At 40.7% G+C, this 14,704-nt stretch overlaps 1 protein-coding gene across 2 annotated transcripts in view; it reads left to right on the forward strand.

The window, feature by feature from the left end:
• The first annotated feature begins 568 nt into the window (after nt 1–568).
• Nucleotides 569–14,704, forward strand: part of arid1ab (AT-rich interactive domain 1Ab) — a 67,727-nt gene continuing 53,591 nt past the window's right edge. Inside the window, exon 1 of one of the 2 annotated variants that reach the window (XM_008421335.3) lies at nt 569–1,884. In XM_008421335.3, coding sequence (XP_008419557.2) covers nt 970–1,884 — 915 coding nt within the window. In that variant the 5' untranslated portion in view covers nt 569–969. The remainder of the gene's footprint in view (nt 1,885–14,704) is intronic. The other variant, XM_081612247.1, reaches the window with a different exon arrangement.

Here is a 14,704-nt window from a genome sequence, read left to right on the forward strand (position 1 = left end):
TAAAAGAAAATCTGGAACTATTAGTCCAAGTCCATTCGAAAAGCATTCACAGCGCTTCCCCTTTTTCTATGTCTCTCCGTTACAACCTTGTTCCAAACTGTATTACATGAATCTCTTTCTTCAAATTTCTACACGCAACTTTATGACAATGTGGGAACTTTTTTTGAGTGCTTTGCAAATTTACAAAACCAATAAATCACATTTACATGAGTATTCTTAGCCTTTGCTTAAAACTTTGTTGATCCATTTTTGTTGAGTTGTTCAGAACATGCTAGTTAGAATTCATACTAAATTTACAAATCCACCTAATAGTAGGTCAAATTAACTGGCTTACTATTAACTTTGTTTTTTTAATATCTAATATTTAATGTGATGTTTTTTTAAATGAAAATTACTCAATGTTGATAAACTTTTTCACGAAGGGAACACTTTCCTGCACCCTTTCAGTGAGCGTTCTGCCTCCTGTTTGCTCTATAACAGTGCAAACACGGAAGCCAGCTCGATCCAGATCCAGATCTCGCTCTGTGCTCCACTCCGGGTTTTAGTTTTCTCGCGACAGGTCAGTAAGATGGCTGTGTCTCGCGGAGCCTCGTGCTGGTCTGGTTGATTTCTAGCTCGCGCTCTCGTTCTGTAACAGACCCCCCCCACCCCCCTCCAACACACACGCACGCACGCACAGAAAGGCACAGTGACTGGTGTCGGTGAAATTCATTTCCCTGGCTCTGTATTTATACATTCTTTCTTTCACAAACTTTACCCTCTGTGTTTGAAGTTCAAACGCGGTCGCTGTGGATTACCGGACACCGGTGCGACCGGAGGAACAAGGGGGGAATGAACCGGGACGACGGGTATGTTGTTACAAATGTAATTTTATTATTATCCAATGCTTCTTGGGAGTTTAACTGCGAGCGAGTCGCCGTGCTGAAAGAGAGGTAAAGAAAGAGTGGAGGCGAGAGAGAGGGGGATATCATGGCCGCTCAGGTCGCCAGCGTCGCTGCTCTCAACACTAGCCCGCCATCCGAACTCAAAAAGCCGGACCGGGACCCACAGGACGAGTCGGTACCGGGCGAGAAGCAGCATGAAAACAAGGACACGGGACCTGACGCGGGATCTCCGGTTCAGAAGGAGCTGCAGGACGGGAGCGATGATGGGAACACTGGGGGAGGAGGGGATCCTGACATGAAGAACGGCAACGGGAATCTACCCAGGGTAAATAATAACAGCAGCAATCAGAATGATACAGGCGGGCCCGAAGGAAATAACCTGCCCGGGATGGGCCACCACCACCCCGGACCCTTTCCTCCACCTCCTTACGGCTACAACCAGCCCTACAGCCGGGGCCCTTTTCCTCAACATGGCGGACAACAAAGCCCTGGCATGGCAGCTGCATCGGGGCCGGGCATGATGGACCCTTACCCCGCTAACTCACACGAGCACGGCTACCACAACAACTACAACAGCTACACCCCGTTCCAAAACAGGACTTCCTACCAGGGCCAGGGATACGGGCCCATGAGCTCCCCGCGGAACAACCAGCCTCCGGCGGCTGGGGGGCAGCCAGGCAAGCAGCAGCAGCAGCAGCAGCAGCCAGCAGGAGGAACCACCGCTATGGCTGCCTCCTACAACAACCAGAGGTACAACATGGGGAACCAGCAGCCTACATCCACGCCAACTTTGAACCAGCTCCTGACATCCCCCAGCTCCGCCAGGAGCTACTCCAACTACCCCCAAGGAGACTACAACAATCAAGAAGGGGCCAACAAGGGAGTAGGAGATATGAGCAGCAGTCAGTTTGGTGGGGTCCATCCGGGTTGGCAACAAAGGACCCACCACCCCTCTCCCATGAGCCCGGGAAACACTGGACAACCAGGCAGCAGGAACCAGGTAAACCCCACCTGCCGCTCTCGCCTCACTTTGACAGGGCAAGTGGTTGAGAAGAGGCAACGTTGAGCTGCATTTTGCATTGGATCAGCCATTGTCTGTAAAGCAAGAGCTCTATAAAATGGCTGCCTCTCTGTTGCTCTCTACACCAGCCCTGCAATGGTTGTTTAAAGGGAGAATCGTGGTGCATATTCCGCGAAAGTCAACGCGGGGTTGTGTGCTCGGTGCGGGGCAGGAGTTTGACTAAGTAGATCAAGAGTTAGCGAGGAGAACTTGTGTGTATTACTGTGTGTGTGTGTGTGTGTGTGTCTGTGTGCGCGCGTGTGAATAGAGGAAGGGATGAGGTGATCTTCCCTCTCAAATCTCCTCTAGCTTTCTGTGTTGACATCAGTGCAGCTCCTGCTGTGTTTTTTTGTGTGTGCTTTTTTTACTGTCAGGATATGCGGTCAAACCGCTTGTCTGTGATCCTGAGCTCCCCTCTGGAGGGTGTGGAGGGGGGCAGGGGGTAAATAAAGTTGTCTCCGCGGCTGTCAGGGCTACAAACAGGATGCAAATGACAGCGATGACCGTTAAAAACATTTGCATAATTACACTGGGGGAGAAAAAAAAAGAGATCCAAAATAAAGAGAGAGAAAATCGTTTCTTTTTCAACTAAATCCGTGCGCACTCTGATCAAAATTACAATCGGTAACCCGCTAATGACTCATCCCGACCGGGGACGCGGCTCGGTCGGACTCGGTTCTGCTTCTCCCCGCCGCCTTTCACGTGGCCTCGCTCGCTTTCGAGTTGGCAAAGTGCAGATTGCCTTTGCTTTGGGATTTGAATTATGGAGGTAAAAATCCTGCTGTCAGAGCCAGGAGACAGTTGGTCTTGAGTTGACATGCGAGCTGAGATCTGATTGGCTCCCTGCTCCTCCGCTCTTGGCCATTTATAATTGCCTGTAATGGAAGGGCTGCAGAAAAACAGCACCCCCCTCCAACCCTCCTCTCTGCCCTGGTAATGTGTTCTTCCACATTCGTTGGGTCTCATTTGGCTTCTTTTTAGTATCATTTAAACAATATTAATCCCCCTCCCCCCCTTTTATTTTTTACAACATTAATTGCATATCATATTTATTTAAAAATCTAATGTGGTCGCTAATATTACCTGCTGTATAAACACCAGAAACGGTACAAATTGATTTGGTTCTATTTATTTTCGAGCACAATTTTGCCCACTTCTTCCCACTGCAGTAATTTGCATGCTGACTGTAGTGTTGTGAGTCTCGTATTATTTTTGTTTATATTCATGTGTTTAGCTGAACCCTCCCCCTCTCTACTCCTCTTAGTCATTTCTATCATTTTCAGTGCACTAGGAGTTTCTTGTTTTGTCTGTTTTTTTTTTTTGTGTGTGTTTTGGTTTTTTTGCCCCTCCAAGTCCACCGACTCCAGCTCAGCAGATCGGGTAGGTGTGGTCACGTAGCCACCGTTTGCAGAGTCGCTCTCCGCTGTTTCCAGATCAGGTGTGCAGAAGGAGGCCCATGAGCTCGAATGTCTTCTCCTCCGCCATGTGACACTCGGACTGGCAGCGGTTCTGTTTACAAGCAAACCCCGAGGTGTCAGCCAAGTGTCACAGCTTTCTTTTTCCTTTCTTTCTTTTTTTTTTAACTGTAGGGTTTTCAATTGCCTAATTTACTTCCACTGGCAGGGTTTCCACGTCCCCAGTGATTACCTGCACCTTGGCGCACGTGGTGTTTTTACTCCATCTCATGTGTCATGGGCCAGTTCACCGTGCTCTGTATAATGTTTAGTTTTTAAGTTAGAATATCTGTGGAGTAAAATTGATGGGGGATTCTGTTCTATTAGGTTGTCCTTATATTTACGTCAAAGGCCCTTCTACTCCTTATCCTATTCCACATTTTGTCATGTCACAGCTAGAAACATTAATATATGTTTTGTAATAGAATAAAGTGATGCGTACTTTCAAGATCTTTTACAAAAACTAAACAAATCTGAACAGTGTGGCATGCTTTTGATTTCAAAGCTGAATAGAATTACCCTTTATTTGAAGCAAGTGTGTTGGGTTATGTCTCTACCATGTTGGGTTATGTTTTGGGTTTGCCATTGCACATGACTTGATTGGATTTAGGTCTGTACTTTGTTTAGGCAATATTTTAGTATATGTTCAGACGTAGTGCCAATGAGAGAAATGGCTTGTTTTTTGTTTTTTTTTTACAAATAATAGAGAAATCCAAGTACTGCTAAAATTTGATGCCACTTCATTTATTTTTTGTATTTGGTTTAGGTTATTAGTTTATTTATAACAGGGATAATGTGTAAAACACATTAATTAAAGATGCCTTGCACCTGATTTAGCTTCCCATAGCGAATAGGTTAATAAAGCCGTCTATCATAAAACATACATTGTATAATCCCATATATCCTATTATACAATCACTGTACAAAGTCATAAAATTACAACATATATAGTACTAAATGCCAAATATCTGCTCTGTAATCACTAGTGCCAAAGTTACTTGTTATTTTTCTGTTGGTTTTCTAACTCTTTCCTGGCATTATGAGAGAAGTCCTTAAGATGCATATAAAGTTTAAGACTTTCATGAAAAAGGAAGTTGGACTCAGAGGTTTTTGTGATGTTTCAGTGGTTCTTGGTGCAGCGCCACCACAGGCGAGGAGGAGAACAGGTTTTTTATGCAGCACTGTGTGAAACAGTGAAACTTTCATGCAGCACTGTGTGAAACAGTGCTGCATGAAAGAGAGCCACACCAGCTAAAAACGGAACAAATGTTTCAATTTTGGTCCCCAATTGAACCAAGTATACCTGGTGTGAAAACACCCTGACAGATCTCCTTCCTGGTGTTTGTCTTCCCATTAAGCCAGTGTCTGTCTTCTTGTGCCCTCAACATGATACTTCCACCAGCGTATTTCACATTTGGAGTCATGTCTTTAAGGTGTCAGTTGTCTTCTAAGCACTGTGTGTTGCATCACAAACAGGAAGATTTGGTCTCAAATGTCCAGAACATCTTCCTCCATGTTTATTTGGCTTAGGTGGACAGCCATGTCTTGGTACGTTGGCAACTCCACCAGACACATCCTATCTCCAGGTGATTTATTGAAACAGAGTTCTGAGGGATGTCCAAAGTGTAGGCCAACCCAACATTCCAGAACTTTCTCCGGGATAATGTCAACGAGACAAAAACCTAGACGTCTACTTTGTTCTTAATTTCTAACAATGGAGATGAGGGATTTTTACCGCTTTCCTGAATCACAACAAGGTAAATGGCCTCCACTTACAGAACTGTGCTGCCCTTTTTATTGCCGCTTAAATGGCTGTGAAGGCATTCAGCTCACAATAATTTAAACCAGATATGCAAATACTTGGGCTGTGTTCTTGCCAGAAGCGATGACAAACGCCACACTGCGTAATGATTTATTGATTTCCTGGATTGATCAGTCACAAAAGTTTTAAGTATTTTAAATGATGTCTTTTGTTCATCATTCAAATCAGTTTGTCTATAAAGTATCAGCTAAAACGCTTTCCAGATCACTGTTTGATGGCTAAGACAAAGCAGTGGGTATTTTCCCAAAAATCATCTCTGTAGTTTACAGTTGCGTATTTGCATTTATAACTTTAACTTTGGGAAATGAATTCAGTTTGGAATTATAGTCGAATCAAATTTTTTATTTTTCCAGTTCCTTTTGCAACTTTATGTTGACAAAAATGCTTCAGAGGTCAAGTTTTCGACTCCTGTATTTCTGCTTGTTTTCACTGACGGTCGTGTCATTATGTTCGTACCGAGCAATCGATTCAGCTACACTTGTTTTTTTTCTGGTTTTACCAGGCTGGAGTCCTCCACCAATGATTGTGTGGGAGCTGAACTTGTGCTAATTGACGAACAAGGTTGTAAATCAGAAAGAGCTGAAATATAAATAAGCATATTTCATTCAGAAGTATGGTGGTTGCTTCAGATTTTTGCCATTTTGATAACAGTATTAAGGCTGTGTATAGTTTAATTTAAGGACACTTTTCCAAACTCCTAGTGGCCACTTCCAGTTAAGTCAAGAAAAAAATAGCATGTAGACAACTGAATGAAATCGCAGATGACATTGGAAGCGATGTAGTGTGCATGTAGTATTTTCCAACTGTTTTGGGTTTGCCATTACACGGACATAATTCGCATTGTAACAAGTTTTGCTCTGGAGTCCTTTGTCAAACGTTTGCATTTTTGTCTACCCAAAACGGTGTTGCCCTGTAAATGAGCGACCAAAAACATCGTTACAGTGTAGTCAAGATGCCAAAATGCCATTATGTGCAGCATGAGAGGCCAAAACATTGCAGTGTAAAGGAGGGGCTTAAACTTTATCATGTAAACTGGATGCCAAAATCCATTTACCGTCTAAATGGGGGACCAAAACGTCTACCAAAATAAGAGACCAAAACTCAAAAAAACTTTTGCTTTTGATCATCCACCAAAAGGTGGCGTTGTGGAAACGGAACCCTAGATACATCCCTGCTCCAGCACCGATGGTGGCTCTCAAGGACTGGAGTTAAAAACTTTTCCTTTACAGTGTCCAAACGTTATTGAAGGGGAGGAAAAGAAAGCATCAACTATGTGTGTGGATTGTTGTTTTGTCCTCTGTGTGTGTGTAAGATAGACTGGTGACGTATGCAGAGTGTGTACCCTGCCTCTCGCCCAGTGACTGCTAGAAATGGGGACCAGCCCCCAACATTGGAAGGGTAAATGATTATAGATGATGGATATCATGAACAAAAACTGGAAATCTTTTATTAATTCAGCAAATTTGGAGGATTACCATCCAGTACTCTGCGTGAATAAAGCTTAGTTTGTAACCAGTGGGACAATTACACTTGTGGTACTGACATTTGAAGACCAAATGAAAAACTCACATCATTACTGTACATCATTAAAAACTAAACTAATCAATAGACTATAAATTCTAATGAACATTTAACACTGGAGCTGGAAGACATTCTAAATATCCAAAATAAACAAAACAACAGGAACAACAAATCAAATGAATGACGAAGTCTGTAAACAACAGGCTAGTTGAGACCAAAACATCAGTGACGACTTGGTCATCCAGCTTTGGTAAAACGAGAGCAAAAAGAGAAATGATTGAGATTGTTTTAAATGATCATGCGATTAATTGATTTATTGCTAATTGCAACACGCCTGGCTAGCATAATGTGAGAACCTCGTAGCGGTCAGTGCCTACTCTGTTAACTCTGTATAATGTCAAGCAGTAAAATCCAGTGTGAGACTCTGGAATTGCAATGTACCTAAGTTTTCCACATGCGCTAACTACCTTTCAAACACTTCCTGCTTAGATATCCTAAGACACACTCATATTGTATGGGTGACAGAAGCGTAGGATGGTAATTTCACTATTTCAGCCTGTTAGGCTTACTAAAAGGTGGCAGAGGCTGAAATTTAGACGAAGGCAAAAAGGCAGTGTCAATCTCTAGTTTCCCACAGTGACTGTAGATTTGAGTGTTTTCCTACACATTTGAACTGCAGGTGGGGAGGACGGACGCATTATGATCTTAAACAATGTTTAAAAACTAAAAAAAAAAAAGCTAGTAGAGATGCTGCACAAACTACATCTGGATGTGGGCAGTGCTTCATGCCATTCTTTTGTTAGACATAGTGGCTTCAGTTTAAGTGGCGGCTGGTTTTATTTCGACTACAAGTAAGTGCTCCTGGTTGCATTGTGCGCTTTATTAAATGCTTAAGCTTCTCATTCATCAGCATGATTGGCCTTTTAATTGCTGCAGATGTATCTCCTGTAATAATCCCACAGAGGATGTTTTTATTGTGCCTCTCACCTGCCTTGGGCCACGCGATCGATGGATTAATGTGTTAATTGAGTGGATGCGGAGGGGCTAATATTGTGGGTTTTCATCGTGATGGGCACATAAGCGGGTTCCTGACAGACGGCGGTTGTGAGGGTTGTTTTGGATGGCGGTACGCCAGGTGGTTCCCCCGGCCCGACGCACGGCTGGGAGTGAGCCGCCAGGGAGGCCCCATCCCACACCGAGCATGAACGTCAAAGAAGTCCCCGCGGTTGAGGATATGAAGGGAAACGGTGAACTCCCTTGGTTCATATGCAACCAAGAGAGGAGTTCTACCACAAAGTGGTTGATTAAGCTTGTAGAAAAACATGTAATGGCAGCTTTATGTGGTCACATTTGGTTTACCTGATTACAGACTAGGCTCTGGTTTGTCATTTTTAGGGTGCATTCACACCAGCCATAAAAAGTCAACTTTAATTGAGCTCTGATTAGTTTGTCTGGAAAGTCCAGTTTGTTTGGGAAGACGTGAATGAGCAATCAAACTGGTCCGACTGAAAACCTTCGTCTGGGTTCGGATGAAGTGAACTCTGGTGTGGTTCAAATGTACGTGTGAACACCAAGCGGACCAGATACCTCTCCAAAAACAGGAAACGGATGATAGTGCAGGGCACTCTGGGTAAATACAACCAAAAGAAACATGTTAGTTTAGAACTAGCATGAGAAATAGCTTGTGGTCTTTTGCCAAACAGAAATCCTACAACCACTAAAATCTGTTTTTGTTTTCATTTTATGAAGAAGGAAGTTGCTCTCAAGTCTTCTTCAGAGGTTTTTGCGCTGTTTTCTTCAGTGGTTCTTGGTGCAGCGCCACCACAGGTGAGGGAGGGGAACAGGTTTTTCCAAAGAGTTTGGTTCATTTGACACAGTGCAGTAAGAAAAAAAAGCACAGCAGCTGAAAATGGAACAAATGTTGAAACCGGAGTATCAGTTGTGGAAATAACCTTAAAATGCTAATAATTCATTAATTGCTAAATAAATTAATTGATGGAAACAATAACACTTCTGTGCATGTATATGATCAGTATTTGTTGATCTTTCTGTGGAATATAACTGCAAATTATTCTCTGGAAAGCTGCAGATTCACAGTTTTATTTTATACAAAGAATAAAATATTTTAAAGAAAATTCAGCTTGGGAAGTATGGTGGAGAGCAGATGCTCTAGTGACCGAACTACTAGACACAATATTGGCTGACGTTTCCAAAGCAGCCAATCCAGGCGCAGTCATTTTCCTTGGCGCTGATTGGCTGACTCCTCAGAGCGAAGATGTTAGCTTCTGTGGGCTGGTGCTAAGCTGTTTTCTACTGTGCGTATTAATGTATATTTAATTAGTGTCTGAACTGTTAAAATAGGCAGGTCTTCATGTTGTAGGGGAATCTGTGAAGATGTGATCAGGGATCGCTTAATATTGAGGTTTTAGGTAAAGTTTCTGACAGTGAACCTGAAGAGAAGATTTTGGATTCAGCTAATTATTACTGTATCCCTTTCTTAGGAAATCTATTGATTGATAAGTTAACCAAAGAAATAATTTGAAAAGCTCTACGGAAAATTTTCCTTTTCATTTTTGCTTAATTCTCTTGGCTTAAAAACCAGTTTAGGAGATCAGTTTGTATCCAAGGTCATTGTTTTCTATGAAGTGACTCTGACTTTTGATCGAAACTAATATTAAAGTGACACTGATCAAATGATGGTGGTGTTTTTCTGTTCTCCGGTTCTATCAAGTTTTGATAAGCAAATACATAATCCTGTGGCTTCTTTACGAATAATTAACTGTTCTGAATATTTATTTCTAGCTTCCCGTGCCTTGAGTAGTTATTAATTATTCACATTTCAAGGTGAAGTCAAAGTATTATGGAGAAAAGATGGTGTATAGCAGAACGTTTTGATCAGTTTTGGAAAATATATTGAAATTGTAAACCGACTTTTATCATTTTATGTTGGTGGTTTGTGTTGACAGGATTAGCGATGTTAACATTAGAAGAACAGCAAAGTTCCCCCCAGAAAACCTGCTTAGGCTAAGAGTGCTGGTGCATTTTGTGTTAAAAATGTTAAAAGTTGGCAGAAAATGTAATGGCAAGACATTGTTGAGAATACTTGACAGCATCTCAAATTAAAATTGAAAATTGCCCATATCTGTCAAGCTGTAAACATACCAGCTACCTCTGACGCATTTTGTTTCAGTTTTAGTAAATATGACATAAAGTTGCAACCACATAGTTAGATGGAATAACTGTCAAATAAATGAATTGGATCATGTTATAGATTTTTGCTTTAAATGTCTGTATTGTCAGAAGCATGAATCTCCTGTCATGCTTCCATATATTAATTCTAGTAATTGACAAACATTTTCTACAGTATTGTCTCTTTAATGTGCAAAATGATATATGGGCTCAGCGGAAAAACTTAAATAATCTAATCTGCTACTGCAGGTTCAGTTGTCCTGACAACCAGAACAGCATTTTTCCAAATAATTTGTGTTCCGCGAACGCACCACGAAGTTCCAACAAAACACAAAGGAGTTCAGATGTGAAAGAGTTAAAAAGGGGGAAGGTTACTTTCGACTTTTAAGTCTTCACTGCTGAGCACTGATTCTCCACAGGCCACATGGACAGTACGCTGCCTCCTGGCAAGTGTGTGTGTGTGCGTGTGTGTGTGAGAGAAAGAGAGATACTGGGGTAGTGTTTGCGGAAGAGGGAGAAACGGTGTCAGTGATACCCAGGGGAGGGAGGAAGGGCGGGGGGCGTTTTGTGAATGATCTTCGTCTGCCCCTGACAGCTGTGTGTATTTGTGTATAAAGTACGGCAGTTACTTTGTGGTTTGTGTGTGTGTGTGTGTGTGTATGTGTGCCGCCTCAGGAGCCTCTCCTCTCTGACCTGCTCTTACTCCACGTGTCACCAGCCATCCGTCTTTGTGTACTAACGTCAGCCTTTTTCACGCCGCTGACAACCACAAGGCACAGTCACGCTTTCAGAGCCTGCCTCTCGTTGTTGTTTTCAGGAACAGTCCACTGGGGAAATATTTTTATGTCAGATATTAAAACAAAAGGGAGTGAAGAGCGCCTCCACGTTTTCTGGGTTTTCAGAATGGTTGAAAACTTTCAGAAATTTGCAGCGTTTTCACACCTGATGCAGGGTACTCATGCATTCTTAAGAAGTCTTAACTTTATGTATCTAAACTCAATGCCTTAAAAAGTCCTGCATTCTAAAGTTAAATCTAAAATAATATCTATAGTTAAGGCATTAAAATGTCTTAAATTCATTGAAAAAATTTAATTTGACCTTAAATACAGTAATCAAGGTTTTACATTTTGTCATTGCAAGACAATTCAATAAAGTATGTAGTTTTTTTAATTTTCTGTCATTGTATTCTGTGATTCAAGGCGACCACTTCCATCTGTAACTAGCTGCTAACATGCCCTTCCTAGCTAGCCAGCTTTTAGCTTTTAACATAGATAAGTGTGAATGTATCACCAGTTGGCAGGATGATGTTTGTTTTTTGCCAGGATACCCCCATCTATATATGTGTGTGTGTATATATATATATATATATATATATATATATATATATATATATACACACACACACTTTTTTTCTGTCTTAAATTTCATTAGGGAGATCTTGATGTGTCTCAAATTTGACTTGCTAAAACCTGCTGATAGTCCACTAAGCACACTGACTTCCGTCTGATACTAGTTGTTTTAGATAGTGAAGAAATGATTAATCGATTTTATTGTGATAAATTTATTATTGAAATAATTGTCAACTAATTTAGTAATCGACTGATAACTGGAGCGCAGACCCCCAAAAAAGGCTATTTTATGAAAAAAGCTGCATATTTTTAAACCAAAACTGGATTAAATACACATACTCTTTGTTTCTATGTTGAAAACACCATTGTCTGTAAATACCTAAAACTCCTCAACTGGCTTAGTTTTAGCTTCACTCAGTTCATTAAAATTCATTAAAGGAATTCTATGTTATTGCATTTTTGGCAATAAAGTGTTTTACTTTTTTTAACAAGGAATTGAAGTAGTTTTTTAATGTATTTCTAAGATTGTTTTAAGAAGTGCTATGTGGTTAAATAAAAAGCTGTAGAATGGGCAAATTTTTTAATCCAGTTAATCATTGAATAATCGACTGATCAACTAAAATAATTGTTGCAGCCCAAGTTGTAGGATTTCTCTTTTGTCTTTGATAAAAGACTCAGTCATTTCTCCTGCTAGCAATAGGCTAGCTTATTTGTTTTGGCTATATCTACCCACAATGCCCTGCGTTGTAGTCCACTTCCTGCTTTTGAAGGGGACCAGAGTTTGCTTTGTGGGTCCTCATCAGAGTTCGATTATTCGTTCCCCAACCAACTGGACTTTTTGAGAAAACCAACTAGAGTTGGATTAGAGCGAACTAAGCAGGGCCGATGTGAATGCAGCCTGAGAAGTTAATAAACACATCCAGATAGTGAAAAGGCCGTGATCTGAATAATTGTACGCTCTGCGTTGCATCTGACTGTACAGTGGCAGAACCAAGCACCTCATGGACAAATGTCAGACTCGGGCTATTGCACGAGGGCACGCTGGAATGTAAAAGTAATTTATTTCTTTTGACATTTACCTTCGAAAATGCTCCAGATTAGCATAGTAATATCCTCCTCGGAGCCTGTGCGGGACGACTGGCTCATTTACATGACGTATGGGGGGTTTGGGGGTGTTTTTATGGAATAAAGTGGTTAACCTTTAAATAGGTGCAGTTGTTGATACTCCAAAGGTAGAGACTGATGCTCCTTTCCTTCTCTTATACACATTTCACCTTTGATCTGCACAGGAAAAGGCTAATGGCTTAAATATCGAGCAGAAAGACAGCGACATGAGCAATGCAGGAGCTGCTTCGGGTTTTTCACTCGTATAGGTTGAACTATAACATTTCCTTAAGTCATACGGTGCCAGTTTTAGGGCCTTATGATTTCTGTAAAGTGGAAAACAGACAGAATCGCACAATTTAATCAAATGAAAAGGGATCCACAACAAAGTGGTAGTTTCTGAGGTATTTTGGCTGCTGCATCCTCATGAACCTGTCGTTACCTGGTTAGGTTGGGGTTAGCTTGACATCCTTGTTTATAGAAACAGAAAATAAAGATTAGTGATGGTGGAAAAGCTCTGCAATACTAGAACTCTCCTTCAGTGGAGATGTGTGTGACTGATAGAAGAAATAAAAACAGGTTCTGTTTGTTATGTAAGAGTGCACAATGTTTTACTCTTTGTAATTTTCTTTTTCTTTGACACTTATTTTGCTGAGTTCAGCCCTAAAGTATTTCACAAGAATGTTCATCATCTCCACATCTCCATCTTCTATAAATTTGTTTTATTTTTTGTCTTTAATTTTTCCCCTGCTGAAATTTTTTATTTTTTTTTAATTCCTCTTTTTCTACTCTATCCATGTTATTAACTCAAAAAATGGGTAGAGTGAACGGAAACAATTCAAGTCAATAGCCAAATAGATGTGTATTTGCTGCTGTTCACGTTGTTTCAGCAGAACATTGAATTCTTTCACAGGATATTTTTTGAATTATTTCACCATCATTAAAACTAAACATCTCATAAAAAATGTCACATTTAAAAGAAAAATCTACCTTTTAAAAATGTTTGAGTTGAACTTAACAGAAATAGTTGTCTCATAAAGAAATTGCAAACATTAGACATATTCCCTCTTTCTGTGCTGCTCAACCAAAATCCAAAGTTTTTATACATTTTTCTCCCCACTGGAATATTTAAGTAGTTAAACAAAATCTCCACTGAACTCTCAGCTCTATTTGACTGATTTTAGTTAAATGTTTAAGAGTTGGTATGCCTTAGCGACTCCCGTTAGCTTGCTTCTTCTCCATGTTTTTGATGTGACTCTAATCTATAAGTCGTCTCATGGATTCTTCCTCCTCCTGTCAACCGAATCCTGAGAAAACATGCCGAAAAGTTTTCCCCCCAATTCATAAACATGAACATTGAGCTAAGCTTTGAGTGTTTGTTGTTTTTCCTCCAGTAGTTCAATTCTGGTACCGACCTGTGATGGACTGGTCATCTCCTTCTCACCTACAGGACTAATGTGAAGAATCCTCAATGGATGAACGCAGCTTTTAACCTCCGTCTGCCATGGAGTCTGCTGCACATGGGAAAGTTGGTTTTTGGTGAATCTTTAGTTATTTTAGCTTGTTGGGACTTTGGTTGCTTTAGTTCTAAAACATTTTTCACTGACTTTTTTTTGGGTGTGGTTGGCCCCCAATACATTCCTTCAAAACATTGACAGTTTTTGGGTGTTCTAAGAGACCGACTTCATTCGTTTCCTGGATGTTTAAGCAAGCTAAGACAACTAACTAAATCAGAGCTTTTTCCTCAAATACTGTTTGGTGGTTCTTCAAGTTATTTGAAATTGATTTTGTAGGAACAAGTGAGCAATTCTCTGACGGTGCATTTTATTTTTTCCAGTTGTGCAAAACTAGCTGTAATAAGTTTTCAGCTGTTTTTTTTGTTTCATGCCAACACGTTAGTCAAATCTGGAGGATATTTGGCAGGTTTCTGATCATTCTGAGGGAACAAACTTTGTAACCTTTAGCTAATTAATTTCCATTTTCATGATGGTTTGTTTTTCTCGTGTCTCTTTCTGTTGAAGTCTGAATGAAAAAAGTCCTCAGACTGGTGCTTTGGTCTGTTTTGAAAGACTGTTTTGTTTAGAGACTTCCATTTTATTTGTTGTTTCTGTTTGTTTATGTTGAATATTTAAAATGTCTTCCAGTTCCAGTGTTAAATGTTCATTAGAAATTAAAGTTTTATCTTTGAGAGAGTGTGCTTGCATTATTATGTACGTTACCATTATGAAAATGGTCTTAACACATTATTTTAAAACATTATTAGGTGTGTCCTGATACAACTTTTTCACCCGCGATACGATGCCAATATCGCAGCTTTAAAT

Source organism: Poecilia reticulata, chromosome 11 (assembly GCF_904066995.2).
Source record: "Poecilia reticulata chromosome 11, P_reticulata-male-v2, whole genome shotgun sequence".
NCBI classification, from domain to species: Eukaryota; Metazoa; Chordata; class Actinopteri; order Cyprinodontiformes; family Poeciliidae; genus Poecilia; species Poecilia reticulata.